The 17,726-nt window shown below is 42.3% G+C and overlaps 1 protein-coding gene across 1 annotated transcript in view; it reads left to right on the forward strand.

Annotated features, from left to right (window-relative positions):
* Positions 1 to 531: 531 nt before the first annotated feature.
* Positions 532 to 17,726, forward strand: part of ITGB6 (integrin subunit beta 6) — a 79,165-nt gene continuing 61,970 nt past the window's right edge. Inside the window, exons 1-6 of the mRNA XM_066575954.1 lie at positions 532 to 638; positions 748 to 836; positions 4,686 to 4,765; positions 11,492 to 11,696; positions 12,817 to 13,063; positions 15,654 to 15,819. Of these exons, the coding sequence (XP_066432051.1) occupies positions 776 to 836; positions 4,686 to 4,765; positions 11,492 to 11,696; positions 12,817 to 13,063; positions 15,654 to 15,819 (759 nt within the window). The 5' untranslated portion in view covers positions 532 to 638; positions 748 to 775. The remainder of the gene's footprint in view (positions 639 to 747; positions 837 to 4,685; positions 4,766 to 11,491; positions 11,697 to 12,816; positions 13,064 to 15,653; positions 15,820 to 17,726) is intronic.

Consider the following 17,726-nt stretch of genomic DNA (forward strand, 5'->3'; position numbering starts at 1 on the left):
CATATTTTGCGCGGCTCATGCACTATAAAACCTTCTTGCACAGAACTAAATTGATCTGCATCACATGTTTGGCTTATTAAATCTGGCCCGCACGGAAGCAATCTTAATAGTTTCATGTGCATCGCTGCTCAGGGCTTGATATAAAAAAATAATATCCTTCACCGTCTTGGGTAGAGCACAGCATGCGCTGCAAGCTTAATGCGATTCTCTCTTTTTAACCCTTCATCTCTTGAAGTCCTCATTAATCCTTGTGGGCCTGCGCTGCAGTAAAGAGAGCGCTTAGAAAAGTATGTTACCAAAGAAAAAATCCACATTCCTACCGGGATTGTGCAGATGAAAGTGTAAGAACAAAGTTTTGACTGTGCTGATTGAAATGTGAGCTATGGCCTTAAGACTGTGCCAAGAAGACAGGTTGAGGAAACACATGTAGTCTTAGGACCGTGAGAAGTGTCCTGTTACCTGGCTGAGTGTCCCCACCTTCTTTAGGTAATGTACCTGGATTCCTTATAAGGGAAACAAGGAAGTGATACGTCCAAGTTGAAAGGTGTTTGTACCTGCTTGGAAAGTTTCATTCTTTGTAAACCTACGTTCTCCGCTCGCCGTTTGCTTGAGCACGTTATTTTTCTGATACAAGGAATGTAAGTAATGCAATCTAGTAACTCATTAGATACTTGAAGAATATTCTTTGCAACAAAAGATGATTGAAAACTTTTTTTTTTCTTTTATGTTTCCATTTATTTAACTCAGCCTGAAGTTTAAAAAAAAACAAAAACGAATGGGGATTGAATTGATTTGGCTCTTAACTCTTTTTCTGCATGGAAAAACTTATGCACAAGGTAAGACGAAGGTTAATTCTGAAGATGACGTGCTGTGGTTCTATAGTATCAGATGTAGCAGAGCTGAGTGTCATTCATCCAAACTTCTGTGACATGAGGATGTGTTTTGTGTTCTCACACAGGAAGGACTGCAGATAAATTCAGTTCAATGACAAATTCAGCTCTGCTACATCTACAGCAAGAATATGCTTTGCATGATAAAATATGAATAGTAATGTCGCAGGTACAACGTAGAGTTCATTTTGTTATCTTTCTGTGCAGATATTTTAAAATAGGATACGTTTTTAGTTATTTTCACCATAATGTAATAATAAATAATATTGTGTGATTTGTTTGAAAACCGCTCTTTAACTAGTGGTGGTTACACATCTGCATTGGGGATTCCGGTTTCCTGCTCCGTTCAGGGAAAGAGGAATCCCTTCGGCCAAGTGGCTCCATCTTTGGATAGAACCATCCAGGAACACTGACTATAATGGGGACTGTTCACTTTCCCCCCAGCTGACCAGCTTCTTCTTTGTGATGGAACCCTCAGCTGAAGGTTCCAACGCAGATGGGAAACCGGCCAAATTGAGGTCCCCGCAGGCAACTGATATGTTTGAAGCATGATTGTATATTCTTGTAAGAGATTACGTGTGGTTAGAGAACTGGTACGGAAAAGTAGAGTAATTTAGTCCCTGTTCAAAGCTTCGTTCGGAGATTTCATGATAGAATTTTGTTATAAATGACAATTAGAGATGAGCGAGTATACTCGCTAAGGGCAATTGCTCGAGAGAGCATTGCCCTTAGCGAGTACATGCCCGCTCGAGAGGAAAGGTTCGGGTGCCGGCGGCGGGCAGGGAGCTGCGGGGGAGAGCGGGGAGGAACGGAGGGGAGATCTCTCTCTCCCTCTCTCCCCCCCCCCCCCCCCGCTCCCCCTTGCTGACTGCCGCTACTCACCGCTCCCCAGCGCCGGCACCCGAACCTTTCCTTTCGAGCGGGCAGGTACTCGCTAAGGGCAATGCTCTCTAGAGCAATTGCCCTTAGCGAGTATACACGCTCATCTCTAATGACAATATGTGCAGCGCTATTTTTTCTGATAAAAATGTCAACATGGGGACCGAAAACGGACTAAACCGTTATAGTTAATTGGGTATGTCATACACCATTGGTGTCCAGTGTGTGATGTATTTGTCACTCCATTTTTTACATTTTTCTGTTCCTCTGATGGAACAGAAAAACTGAAATTTTAACAGAGGTAGGAAAATAGCCCAATATACAAATAAGGGGAGGGGTTTAGAGCAGATACGTGCGCTACAAACTTATTTTTTTTTTAAATTCGCAAATTTCTCAAAAACAGTCTGAGCAGGGATGTCACATTATTGCACTGAGCCCCTCAAAAGTGAGTATGAAGATGAAATTCAAAGACCCTAGAAAAGTTTTAGTGTTTTATACTCTAAATTAATGCCAAAATAAAGAACTGTCTCAATAGCAGCGCTAAACTGTTCGTAGATTTACACGTTTTATACACTTCTATAGCACCAACATATTCTGCAGGGCTGTGCAGAGATTGTTCTCACTTATAACGTTTCTTATCCCCATTGGGGCTCACAATCTGAATTCCAAATCCACCTAGTAGCATGTTTTTGGAGTCTGGGAAGAAACTGGAGGAAACCCATACAAAGACAGGAAGAACATATAAACTCCATGCAAATGTTGAAGCTGGTCAGATTCAAACCCAGACCCCATCGTTGCAAGGAAAGTAAGAAGTAGTAAATGTGAAATATAAAACTGTCAGAGCCAAAACACCACGGTTAAATAAACATTTGTAATCTCTGACTATAGAAATCGCGGCTAACAAATAGCTAGGCTTGGAATAGAAATATACAGTAAAAATGACTGTAAATGAGAAGAGTAGTCACTTTGTCAATAACATTTTCGTCTTAATCTACCATACCCCACGCACCCTAATATCAACCCTATTCTTTTAAATGGAGTCATGTACATGACCAATGTTTTCCCGCATGGGAAAAAAAAAATTGCAGCATGTCCTATACGTTCCTCGGAATGCATTACCCATTGATTTCAATGGGGCCTTTAATATATCACGTGGCTCTTGTGTTGCGAGTGCGATTCGAGGTTTCCCACTGAAATCAATGGGAAACACTTCCAATCCTCCTTCCACAAGAGGGTTGGAATTTCACAGAAGAGAAGCGTTTTTGCCTGAAAATCGCCTCGCATCCGCGGGTAAATTACATGCTTACGAGCGTGATATTGGGCGGAGTTTCTCGGCCCAATATGGAGCTCGCCTGTGTGTACTGTAGATAGCCTTACTGCTTGTAGGTGGAGAATCCAGAACTCTAAGACTTTTCCTGCGAGTCTTGACAGAGTTAATTGAACCTTTTACATGGAAATACTAAATTAAATCAAAATTATATATTTTCCCTGAGCTCAGCGGCCCGCCCTCTACACTTGCAGATACAGTAGGTTAGCAAAGGGGACCTGATAGATTTCACTGTTAAAAAACGGCCATACATAATATTAGACGTTACATTGAGAGCCAAAGCTTTCTGAATCGACCCATCAGTTTTAGAACAATAATTTTGTCCAGGGCCAGAGGATGGGTGGGGAGGGGTCTTATATTACGTATTGTTGGTACTCTGCAAAGCTTTCCTGCAGATCTGCCGATTCAAAGATGCCAACCGCAATCTTCTAACTACCTAATGCACACTATCAGTCACATGAGCAGCGCTGGCCAATCAGAGGGCAGTGAACCAATAGTCTAATACACTGCCAATGCACACTAAGAATAAGGTAGTCAGAAGATTACGATGGCCATCTTGAGTGAGCAAAATTGGAGCAACGAACTGGCGGTTCAGTACGAAAACGGTGCAGTGGACCAGCGACAGGTAATCTAGTCATTTTGGTACTCGAACAAATAAAGATTTTAAAAATATTTCACTGGCACCCTGTCTAAAATGTTCAGCAAAAAAAAGATAAAAACGCTCTGTCTAATCAGGCTAGGTCTACATGTTGACCCATGTTCACCCCCCCCCCTCCCCTTTTCCTATCAAGTCAAACCGCTTTCCACTATTCCCCACCACTGAGATGCAATGGATTATCCTTTTTGGTACATCTGCTTCATAAATGGGTCTAAAACTTGAAGTGACATTATGCACCAAATTTTGGAGCATTTTAGGACAAGCTTTAAGTGCAATCACATTACCAACTCCTCCACTGTGTTACACCTACTGCAGGGCCTTAAAGGGAACCTGTCACCAGCTACAAGCTCCAAAAACTATGTTATAGTGCTCAAGGCCAGGTTCTGAGGATGCAGTTCTTATAATCTCCTGGCTCCCCGTTCCCATGCTGTCACCCGTATAAGTTGGCACCAGTGGACTCATGTCTACAGGCTGCGCACACAAACACTGTTCCCCATGGGAGTAGGTGTGTGCACAGCTGCAGAGATGAGTCCATGGACATAGATTTCCACGAGTGACAGCATGGGAACAGAGAGTCGGGCGAGTATAAAAACCATATCCCTGGACTCCTTGGAAGCTGGCCTAAGAGCATCACAACTTAGTCTATAGTGCTCCAAGTTGGTGACCGTTTCCCTTTAAGGGATGGTCCATGATTTCAGCCTTTGCCCTACACTTGGCATAATGCAGAAACAGTTTTTTTTTTTTAGTTTTCCTTTAAAACATGAAATCTATCCCTGTTACGTTATTGTTAAATCTGCTCTGTGTGTCTGAAATGTTCTCAGTTTGCTTTAAAGTTAAACTTTTTGTAGCCAAACAAAGGTTTATTCATCTCACTTGCTACATTTCACAAATAGTTATTATATTTGTCCTTCTCTTCTTTACTGGATTTTAGGTACTTGTTCTCTGGGAAGTACAATGACTTGTGAAGACTGCCTGAAGTTAGGACCACAGTGTGCGTGGTGTTCTCAAAAGGTGAATCTGTAAACTGGTGTAGCATGACAAGAATTGTACTTTTATATTATGTTACCGTGAAATGCTTCAGGCACAGCCTGTTTGTTTCTGTCAGCTTTCTTTACAGCTGTCCTACGTATTATTAATTTTTGCAGACTCTTTCTGGATGGAGTGGGATAAACCACCATCTACAGCCTTTAATAAGCTTTGTGTACAGGTGAATGTGTTTTAACATGTCATACATCCACAATAAGTAAACAAAGTTCTGTTAAAGGAAATTATCTATTTAGTCTCACAAATTGAACCTAGTTCAAGGCTAGCATACCCTTCTAAAGGCCCATTTACTTGTAACAATTATTGCTCAAAATTCATTCAAAAGAACAAATTTGAGCGATAATCGTTCAGGGTGAATGTGGAGGGACTGGCTGATGGACATATGTGTTTTTTCGGTCTAATATACTATATTACCAGCTGATCAGTGCTGGGAACACCCTGAGATAGACACCTGAATGTAAGAGAGTGTGCAAACCAAGTATGAGGCTTTCTAAATGCATGAGCAGGAAAACTCAATGCAAAAAAACAGGTAAGAGCATAATTTTTTTCAGTAAGATTTGTGTACAAAAGATTTCCAAAGTGTTTAAAGTGTCCGTATCATCACAAAAACAAGTGACAGCTTAGACAGCTGCAGATATGGGCTATTGTAAATGTAGTGTAGGCAGAAATGTTATGTGAAACCCGTAGATTTTAGGTCATTTCTTTCCCAATTTCAGGAAATCTGCATTTCCTCTTTGTATGATCACTGAGTGGGTGTCATGGAAAGCCCACATACACAATAGATTTTAGATGCCTGAACTTACCTATAATGGCAGGTTTGAATAACTCTCTAATTTTATAGGGGCAGCTCATTATTCAGGGCACACAATGAATTTTAGTCTTCCTGGGAGATAAGCCAGTGCTAGAGCTCTCTGGCTGTGGCTTACCTTCCTAAACACACGAACAATCAATAAGCCGAATGTTCATGGGTATAGGGGAGATGATGGAAATAGCTGTCAGGTGAATGATCATTTATCAGTCAATTGTTGAAGGTGTACGGGTAGGTTAAGGGCCCTTTTACAAAGGCTGATAAATCATTCAGATTCCCACATCCAGTGAGAACCTGAATGATTGTCATTCAGTCTAAATGCATGCACTCGGACAACGGACAAGAATGTAAACAGGCAGTCGCTCATCTATGAACAACTGCCTGTTTACTGTGAATGGAGGCAGGCAGGCGGTCATGATCCCTCATCCACTTCGCCTCCATTCACCAGTGATCATTGTTTCTGTGTAAAAGTACACAGACAATTATGGCTGAGGCAACCTGTTGGGCATTTGTGCCCAGCAGGTTGTCTGGTGTAAAAGGACCCCAAGAACTGGGCTATGTACTCTCTGCTAATCAAATGCATAGACCGCACTCTGGTAAGCATTACAGCCATATCATTTCAGCAATTAGTGGGTAGGGGTCTCGGCAGCCTGACCCCTACCCACATCCTTGAGCAAAACTTTTGACATGTCGCTCTGGCATGTCAAAAGTTTTTTTTAAAAGTGCCGTTACTTTATAAAGGCTATGGAAATGTTTGTGTATGAAAAATAAATACACACATTTCTTATTAAAGGGGTTGTCCCGCGGAAGCAAGTGGGTCTATACACTTCTGTATGGCCATATTAATGCACTTTGTAATGTACATTGTGCATTAATTATGAGCCATACAGAAGTTATAAAAAGTTTTATACTTACCTGCTCCGTTGCTGGCGTCCTCGTCTCCATGGTGCCGACTAATTTTCGGCCTCCGATGGCCAAATTAGCCGCGCTTGCGCAGTCCGGGTCTTCTGCTGTATTCAATGGAGCCGCTCGTGCAGAATGCTGGCTCCGTGTAGCTCCGCCCCGTCACGTGCCGATTCCAGCCAATCAGGAGTCTGGAATCGGCAATGGACCGCACAGAAGAGCTGCGGTCCACGGAGGGAGCAGACCCCGGCGGCCATCTTGAGCAGGTGAGTATGAAGACGCCGGACCGCCGGGATTCAGGTAAGCACTCTCCGGTTTGTTTTTTTAACCCCTGCATCGGGGTTGTCTCGCGCCGAACGGGGGGGTTAAAAAAAAACAAAAAAAAACCCCGTTTCGGCGCGGGACAACCCCTTTAAGTCCCTATTATCTGTCATTTTTGCATTCGGTTTTCTTTCTCCTGTATTTACAAAGCCTCATACTTTGCTTGTTCCTGATCTGGGGGCTTTCCCAACACTGATCAGCTGTTCTGTCATGAAAGGGTTTTCCCATTATCTAAAATGACTTCACAGCTTCTCTGTGCTTTCCTGTTGCTGCTGACTAGGACATGGGAGTGCTGAAGCCATCACTGGCTATAGAAAGTCACTACTGTGGTCAGTGATTGGCTGCAGCAGTCACAATCCTGGTCAGTAGCAACCCAGAAGGACAGAGTAGCGGTAAAGCAATTTAAGGTAATGGGAAAACCCCTTTAAGGTGTACAAGCTCAGCTCCCCCTCCTCTCTTATTTCAGAGGCTGTGTAGCATAACCACGTCCACTCAATACTATACAGCTTTCTCATCCTCTCTCTGAGTAGCTGCTGGTCTGTTACCTTGCAGTGTTGATAAGAGAAGAAAACTCACCCAGAGTGAATTACAGCCCTCTGTAATAGTAGCTTTCTCTGCTCTGATCTCCCCCACTATCCCCCCAGAACTGTAATACAGCCCTCTGTAATAGTAGCTTTCTCGACTATCCCCTGCATGGTCATACAGCCCTCTGTAATAGCTCAGCAGAGAGGCAGTGAATGCAGGTTCACAAGAAGGGAGCAAGCTAGGGAAGAAGTCAGTTTACTATGACAGAATTTAGAAACATTTCAGTCCTCTAGTCTGCAGTGCCTTAAAAACAATACAAACAAATCAGCAATTTTTAATAAAGCCAATTACAAAAAGTCTTCATTTCCAAAAACACATTAATAAAAAAAAATTTAAGGGGAACATAGCCTTGAAGTTATAGCTGTTGTTATATTTGGATATAATGTGCCATTTATGTTTTAACTCTTCCTTGAAAGAAGTCTCATAGCTTTAGACCAGCCGTTTTTATTCATACCATTTATGATTTCAGATACACTGGCAAGATTTTTTTTTCTTCTTTGCCAATATTTAACTGTTTTGGCACTAAACGCAATAAGTGAATGTAGGATAATTACTATGTGGTAGACTGGGAATTGCCAGCATTCTGGTGACAGTAATGCTAGGCCTGGATTTAGAATACTATGATAACCACACATATGGGAAAGTGGCTGCTGTGCTTTTTTCCAACATGAGGCAATGTCTTTACAGTCCCACCATATATGAATCATTGACGCGGCTCAAGCCATCAAGAGAGGAGCATTAAAAAGGTTTTGTCTCATGAAGAGAACAAGAAGTCCCAGTACATATCATGTATGCTACATGGACAGCTGCGAATCTGAATGGCCACTAGTAATGAGTGAACATTTTAAAAGTTTGGTTTGTTCGGGGTAAACCAAATTTGGGCAAAAAATTTGGTTTATGTCTGAATTAGTTTGAACTGAACCCAAACTTTACCAATATCCCTAAAGCTGGTGTATGTAAAGGAAAGGGACATTTTAGTGGGTTTGGCTGAGATGAACCAACTGAGGTTTGGATTTACGCTGAACCAAACTTTTAGCAAAGTTGAATTAGAAGCAGAGTTTCTATTTTTTGGTTCGCTCAATGCTATGTAGTGGCTTGAGAATAGTTTTCTCTCCTGGGCCCACAGTGCCTCATTTCACTGGATTTATCATAGGAATGACAATGCCCCCCGAATTATGTATATTTTTGTTTCTGCTTCGTCCAATATTCGCACAGCTCAGGTGTTCCTATTGACTGTGAGTCATCCGACATGAAGCTCTTGTTACAGCATCTTTCTGCCTTATATTACAGTGAATATCTTCAGACAGACAAAACAGTGGGAGGAATTCATTGAGCCATTTAAGGGCACTCGCTGCGAGATTCACTTCCTGCTGAAAAAAATACATCATTCATCTAATACAACGGAATTAGACTCCGAGATTGCTTTAGAGATAAATGGAAAAATGAATCAATATTTTTGTCTGGGCGGAAGTCAAGGAGTGCCCTCGAGATGTCCAGACCTCATCAATGCAGAATCTTACCATCTCTTTGTACTGCTGGGAAATTAGATATTAAGGGTTGGGATTCCCTATGGCTATATAATATGAACATAAAAGCCTGAGATCACTTGGGAGGTTTTCACTTGAAATTTTGGGTAGGAACCAGATATATTGTAGCTTTTTTTTTCTTAGTGGGAGCTCAGATGTGTATGTGTGGGCTATGTCTACAAACACATCTGGCGCGGTGCACCACCGCCGTCCAGCTCAATTACCTGCTGCCAAGGTCACAGTTGGCTGTCGCTGACATCCACATACTTCTTTCTGTACTCATCTGCTTGCTCTCTGGCGTTGCTCCCACCCTCTCTCCTAAAGGGCTGGTGTGTGCTCTTTAATCCTGTCCCACTCCAATCCTGTCACAGCATCTGCCTAGGGTGGATGCCTAAGTAATTTGATCTCCTGCTACTGTTTTGGATAAAGCCCATTTGTGTATTTTGGTTCTGACTTCTGTTCGGACCTCCAGTTAGGCCCGTCTGCTCACGACCGGGTCGGATTCCGCAGGCAGGATCCGGTAGCAGAATCAGACCCTGTGCCCAGCCGATGACTCCGTGTACCTGTCCGCACATGCGCAGTACAGATTATGCTCCGCCGTCACTAGGCGATAACGCAGATCCCGCGACCTTTCTGCAATGACGATTGCAGAAGGACCGCGGGTCGGATGGCTTCCATTGATTTTAATGGAAGCTGCCCACCTAAAAATAGAGCATGCTGCGATTTTTCCACCGTGAGCAGAAAATCGCAATTGGTTCCTGCTCATGGGCAGGAAAAAACATTTCTCCATAGCATGCTATGGCAGATATGTGCTGCAAAATCTGCAGGTGGATGCCTGCTCCGGATTCTGCAATGCAAATCTGGCCATGTGCAGGAGGCCTTATTCTGACCTCTGACCTCCTTATCCTCAGCACCATTTACTGGACTTTGTTTTTGCCTGCCTGGAATTCGTTGTTCCTACTGTGCCATCAGCCCCGACCAATGCTATGTTTCTGCATAAGCGCCTGTTCAGACCATCAGGCACCACACTTCAGCTCTATGCAGCATCAGCAGTCACAATTCTTCGACTGAGTCACTAACGGCTATGGTCTCCCACAGAAAACACAGTTTCCCACTTGAAGGGGTCAAGGGTGAATGTCAGGGTTCCACAGGTGCTGCCTCTTCAGTTAAAGGGGTTGTCCCGCGGCAGCAAGTGGGTCTATACACTTCTGTATGGCCATATTAATGCACTTTGTAATGTACATTGTGCATTAATTATGAGCCATACAGAAGTTATCAAAAGTTTTTCACTTACCTCTTCCGTTGCTGGCGTCCTCGTCTCCATGGTTGCCGTCTAATTTTCGCCGTCTAATGGCCAAATTAGACGCGCTTGCGCAGTCCGGGTCTTCTTATCTTCTCAATGGGGCTCCGTGTAGCTCCGCCCCGTCACGTGCCGATTCCAGCCAATCAGGAGGCTGGAATCGGCAATGGACCACACAGAAGCCCTGCGGTCCACGGAGGGAGAAGATGCCGGCGGCCATCTTCACCGGGTAAGTAAGAAGTCACCAGAGAGCGGGGATTCAGGTAAGCGCTGTCCGGTGTTCTTTTTTAACCCCTGCATCGGGGTTGTCTCGCGCCGAACGGGGGGGGGGGGGGGGTTGAAAAAAAAAAAAAAAAACGTTTCGGCGCGGGACAACTAAGGCCAAAGCAGTGTGTAGCAAGGTGGATCCAGATCTGCCTGCTGACTGACAATATCAAATTGGGGAAGTTAGATATGCAAGAACAATTTTTTTTTTTAACTTTGCATGATATCAAGTAGACAATGTAATATAATGTAATGAATTACACCCACCAAGTCCCTAGAAGACTCACAGAGGGAGAGGTGACAGTAACAAACAGCGTCCTCCTGCTCTCACTTACAAGTCCTCCCTCCTCCCCTCCACAGACACAGACACAGACCTAGAAAGTAAAACTTTTCATCCTGCTCTCCAACTTCAAATGAGTGCTGCTCCTCGAATAATGCAGCTACAGTCATGATCCTGGTGTCATTTGAAGACTAAGATTGTGTGTTTGCATTTGATACTAAAATGTAAACTCTATATTCCAGTTGTAACAATCATTTGAAGCCTCTGTTGTGATGTCATTTGTAGTTCGGTGATGGCAGCTGGGACTGCCTTGTGATTGCAGCCAATGACATCAACACTCATTTAAAGGGCCTTCACACAGGCTACTATAATCTGCTTTGGGGTTGATTGATTGTTAATGTGATGGTTCGTCCCCAATACAGTATTCTCATTGCATGCAGCACATTCCCGAGTCCTATGGTGAGATGCGCTGATAATGTTTTCAGCTGCACAAAAAATACTGTAAATCATCAACTGATCTGATGTAGCTTCACATTCTTACGAAGGTTCTTGCCTGATCATCTCACCACCCAAATGCCCTTTAGACTTGAATAGACAATACAATGAGTACGAATAGAAGTTGGTCAGCTCATGTACTTGTTCTATTCAGTGCACACCACAGGTTTATGGATTGCATTTGTTCACTGGTTTATTTGTGCCTCTGCAGAATTTTACTGATCCCTTGGAAGTCTCGGCTCGGTGCGACACTCCTGAAGGGCTGCTAGCTAAAGGATGCCCAGCAAACCACATTGAATTTCCTGTATCCAAAGTAGAAACCCACAGGAAGAATCCTCTTACCGAAGGAGCTCAGAAAAACAGCGATCATGTAACACAAATCACTCCACAGAAGCTTGTGCTAAAACTCAGGCCAGGTAAGCTATTAGTCGGGCTTTTTTTCGCCATAGCAAAGGTTTGCTAATCTTGCTCTGTATATATTAGTAAAAAGGCAGAATAGTATATATATTTTAATATATGTATATGGCACAGGATAGCTTTGTACAGAACGTGGTGTCACAGCTCACCTCCTCTCCCTCCCTGCATAATGACCTCTGCATAGGTTACAGAGCATGCCCACAACACTATCACATAGATATTAATGAGTCCCTTCCTGCCTCTTCTCTCTATGGTCCATATGGCTGATACAAAGCATCTCTCTAGATGCTGTCAAGTGCACTTCAGACAAAATGGGCATCCTTTTTCACTATCTGGTTTAATGAATTAAAAAAAAAGTTTTATATACACACATACATACACATACACACACATATATATATATGCATACATATATTATACATGCACACACATACACACACACATACATACACGTATATACAATAACATATATGTAATACATTCCCCTAAATGTGATACAGATATCCCTCAGCAAAGTTTTTTAAATGTTTTTTTATTAAGTGGCTTGGGTACTTGGTACATAGATAGGGATGCTATTGCCACTGGTACCATTGTACCCCCTATGGCTACAGTACTGTACACCACTGAGCCTTTCCATATACACTACAAAATGATCCTGTGTAATGTTGTCCCGTCTGCTGGCTCAGAGGTTGTAATAATAATAATTTCTATGCACATTACTTTAACAGTTCAGTTCAGTTAATCCAGTATCCAATAATCCAGAAAGTCTGATAGGAACTGCTATATAATGTGAGATTTGAAAATAAAAAATCCAGAACATTTGGTCCCTTTTATATGGAATGAAAGGGCTATTCCAGTGATCACTAGCTGATCGGTGAGAGTCCGACTGATGCAACCCAGAACTACTGTTCTGGCGATTAGTGGGTCCCAGCAGTCCAACTCCAACCGATCAGCTAAATTACAGCCAATCCCGAGAATAGAGAATAACTTAATGTCACTGGAATACCACTTTAAAGAAATGTTAGTATTTTATGACTTATTTTTAAAAACCCCAAACCAATATTGATACCATTGAAAGCTACAGTATTGGTCTAACTCTCTGTCCATTAATTCCTCCAGGGAATGCAGTTACATTTAAAGTAGACGTCCGGCAAAATGAAGATTACCCAGTAGACTTATATTACTTAATGGACCTCTCTGCCTCTATGAATGATGATCTGATAACCATACGAAAACTAGGATCTATGCTTTCTAACGAAATGTCCAATCTGACAAGTAACTTCCACCTGGGATTTGGGACATTTGTAGAAAAGCCAGTATCTCCATATATAAGAACTAATCAAGAGGATCTTGAGAACCCCTGCCAGTAAGAACCTTACTCAGCCTTATTACTCATCATGTTCCTATAACTGCTGACTGTGATTAATTCTAGTAACGTATAATGTGTTACTCATCTGTGACTTATCGAATGATGACAAAATGGACACAATGTCCATTGCCAAAATGACATAACGATTTTCCTGTAAATAGACACTAAAGCCCAAATTTACTTTTCATATGGAATGGAAATAACCAATATAGCTTTATTTTACATTGTGGCTATCATAGAAATTATTATTTCGTATTTCGCTGTCACATTGTAGTGTTTTTATTGTTACAGCACATCCTTAGGGCTTCTTCATATGGGTGATTTCCGCATTATTTGCACATGGACAGAATACAGGACCCATTACAGTCAATGGGGATATACAGACTATTTTTTTTCCTTTTAAATAAATCAATGGTCTCTTTAAAAATATATATATATGACAGCATGGCCTATTCCGGTCCGATTTCTCAGACAACAGTCACCCATTCAAGCCAACAGCTGTGCAAAACTGATGACATCTTTGTGAGCTCCGTTTTCACGGATCATTGCTAAGAAATGCAAGGAAAAAAAGATTTAAAAAAAAAATTAGACCTCCTTTCAATCTTTTTGCACATGAGAAAAGAAAAACAAGCAACACATGGAGGTTAGAGATGGACGCACACGAATTAAAATTGGTCTATTTTTCATAGACCAGAATCAGACACTGAATAAGCCCTCAGCATGCTATTCCAGTGTTAGCGGATCCACTAATGCTCTTGAATTACCGAGTATTGCTGTCCCGGACCTTGCAAATCAAGGTATAGTCCTGCAATTAAGAGGGGTTGTACCAAGATTACAAGTAAGCAGATACAAGATCCGTAAGATAGAGGATAACTTGATGATGGGTGGGAGGAGGGGCTCACAGCTAAGACCCCCGCCAATCTGAAAAAACAGGGGTCCTGTGTCCCCTGTCCTCACTTCGGGTTTACTACACTCCCCGCAGTAAGGAGACTGAATAGAGCACTGGTCACGCAAGCACACGAACACTACTATTAGACACCAGAGATACCCAAGCAAAAAGCTCTTGGGTATTTCCGTCAACCCCATTGAACTGAATAGAGTGCCAACTGCACATTCTCGGCCAGTGCTTCATTCACTCTGACTTTACTGCCAGGGACAAGGAGCGACCCCAGTAGTGATGGGCAGAGAAAGACATAGCACTTCCATTCTCAACTTCGGCGAGAGTCTTAACAGTGAGACCCTCACCAATCAGCAAGCTGTCCCCTATTCTGTGGATAGGGGGGATAACTTTTAATCTTGGTACAACCCCTTTAATGATAAACCTTATACTACAGGAAAATTCCTTTAGTCCATTTTTTTTTGTTTGTTATCCCATTAGGTCCCATGTTTGATTTTGCCTGGAGTGTTTTTAGTCTTTATTAATCTGTCTCTACTTATATCTGTTTGTGGAAAAGCTAGACTCTGTCCACACTGCCATCAGAGAAGCTGTTTGAAGCCTCTGTTGGCAGACATCAGATTTAATGAAAAGAATACCACTGCATATACTGTCATTAAAGGGAACTTGTCAAATCCCTGCAGCACCATAAACTATGTTATGGTGCTGTTAGGGAACATGATAGGCAGTTGATGTATTTTTTTTCTACTCACTTGCTCTTGCGATCCAGCATTATTCCCTTCTGAAGTCGGCACGTGGCACAAAAATCTAACTTCTTTCAGAGTCCCATGCACGAGTTCTCCCACAGAGCTATATAGGACTCTGAAAAAAGTTGGATTATTATGAGTTGTGCCAACTTCAGAAGGGAACAGTGCTGGTTCACAGGAGTGGGTGAGTGGGAAAAAAATACATTACCCAGCTCCCTGTCACATCCCCTAATGGCACCATAACTTAGTTTATGATGCTGTGGAGATGTAACAGGTTCCCTTTAATTTCGTGAAAATGAGGGAGACCACAACAAAATCCAAAAGGACTCCGTTATATGCAAAGCGATCTGTCGGATGTTGGTTGGGTTTGTTGTGCTTATGAATTCGGCAACGTCTGGTAGTTCCCATTTGTGAAAGTAACTTAGAATACATCATTACTTCAGCCAATTTTTAAAGTTCAGAAAGCAATGGTCAGCAGTGCAAAACAATACAGCTTATAATGAATTGTTCTTTTTAGCAAAAGTCCTTGTATTTGTAATTATGCCTCCAGATATTTTGCCATTATTCCTAGCTTATGTACTGGATATAATCCCCAAGGCTTCGCATCCCTGCAGTAGAATATCTTGTATAAGAATTCTCTATTTCTTTGCAGCTACAGATACATGAATGTGCCTGAGGCATAACTTTACTACGCTTTGGAATGAAATGCTTATTGTAATATGATTGGATGCTGATGGGGCGAGACAAGCTCGTGATCAGCTCCTTTTAGCACCAAGTTTACTATATAAGATGTGCTTCAGAAGAAGAAAAGCTTGAAACGCCACCTTCTCTGTTTCACGTGTGTTCTTCTCCGATGCATCGTATATGCAATTGGGCATATCTGATCGATAAGGCCGGAGATACCCTTAAACACATGTGATTAATATGTCCGTTTCCATCTTTACAGTAGACAAAGCAAGGACTGCTTACCCCCCTTTGGATATAAACATGTTTTATCTTTGACTCATAACACAACACATTTTAATGACATTGTGCAAAAGCAAAGAATTTCAGCAAATCAAGATACACCTGAAGGAGGGTTTGATGCCATCATGCAGGCTGCAGTTTGCAAAGTAAGTTATTTTTTATTATATTGAATCTAATTGAGCCACTACACCTTATTTTGCACAATAACTGTCCAAAAATGTCCAGCAGAAGATAACGCCATTTGCAGGTGACTATGGAGACAGTCACTAGCCACAGGGGTTACTGTTGATCACAGCATGTACAGAGTTCACAGAGGAAGGTAGCTCCTTTTGTGACATTATTGACTCTCCGCAATTAAATCACGAAGGGGGTCGATGGGTGGCCATGGCAATCGAACACCAGTCAATGGTGCGTGGGTCTGCCATTTATTCTAATAGTAAAAATACAAATAAGACACTGCAGTACAGAAGTATTATGTAAGTGATTGTGTAATCGCAGGTTCAAGTCTCCTACAGGGACAGGACACAAAAAGTATCGTTTCACACGTACCCCAAAATGGTACCAATAAAAACTACAGCCCTTCACATAAAAAAACAATCCCTTACACAGCTCCATTGACGGAAATTTTTAAAAAGTTATCGGTCTTTGAATGCAATGCAAAAAAATATATTTGCCATAAAAACATTTTAACTGTAAGAAAAGTAGAAAAGCCTAAAAGAACATATAATTTTGGTGTAGTTATAATTGTACCAAGCCACAGAAAAAAAAGGTGTCATGTCATTTACACTACAGAGTAAACATCATAAAATACCTAAAAAACAAAAGGCAGAATTGATGCGTTTTTCATCTTGCATCCTCAAAAAAAAAAAGTTTACAACATATTATTTATATCCCAAAGGGGTACCAATAAAAACTTTGCTACAAAAAAACCCCAACATAGTAAGGCCAAAAAAAGACATATGTCCATCCAGTTCAGCTTATTACTTCAATCCCTCCCCCTTCAATGTTGACTCAGAGGAAGGTAGAAGCCAATTTTTCCAAGGGAAAAAAAATCTTTCCTTATATGGTATAGGTCAATGGAAAAATAAAAAAAATATGGCTTTTGAAAAGTGGAGATTAAAAGCCCCCCAAAAGTGTTGCGCCCTTAAAGGGGTTGTCCTGCAAAATCAAGTGAAGTTAAACACTTCTGTATGGCCATATACATGCACTTTGTAATATTCATCGTGCATTAAATATTGGCCATACAGAAGTTATATACTTACCCCCCTGTGTTGGCGTCCCCGTCTCCATGGCGCCGACCGAATCCTTCTCCCGGCTCAATTAGACGCGCTTGCGCAGTCTGCCTCTTCTGTCCCGTTGAATGGGGCCTCTCCAGCGTGCTCGCACCGCACAGGTTGTCTGCGCATGCGCAGACCAGCTGTGCGGCGCGAGCACGCTGGAGCGGCCCCATTCAACGGGACAGAAGAGGCAGACTGCGCAAGCGCGTCTAAACAAGGAGGAGGATTCGGTCGGCGCCATAGAGACAGGGACACCAACACAGGGGGGGGGGGGACCCCCTGTAGGTAAGTATATAACTTCTGTATGGCCAATATTTAATGCACGATGTATATTACAAAGTGCATTTATATGGCCATACAGAAGTGTTTAACTTCACTTGATTTTGCGGGACAACCCCTTTAAAGGAGTTTTCTCAGTAGAAAAAAAAAATTCTATACTTACCTATTCCTCCCCAGGCAGTCTTCTTATCAGATCTTCACCTCATCATCTCTTGGTTCCTCCAGTCCCCCGGGTCACGTCACCGCAGGCCGGCCGGATCCTCTTCTTGTGATGAAGCATCCAATGCCCACATTCTGCTTCCTGCAGTTTAGTGTACCCGATCACGAGTGACATAGCATTCACTGCCTAGCAGGGAATGCCGAATCCTCTGCACCCTGCTTTTTCACGACTGCGTATGCGTGATGTCTTGCCGCTAGTATTTTTATATAGTATATGTACACTAGCGGCGAGATATCATGCTAAAGCAGGCTGCCGTTGTTTCGGCATTCCCTGCTAG

The sequence above is a fragment of the Eleutherodactylus coqui genome, chromosome 8 (genome assembly GCF_035609145.1).
Source record: "Eleutherodactylus coqui strain aEleCoq1 chromosome 8, aEleCoq1.hap1, whole genome shotgun sequence".
NCBI lineage: Eukaryota > Metazoa > Chordata > Amphibia > Anura > Eleutherodactylidae > Eleutherodactylus > Eleutherodactylus coqui.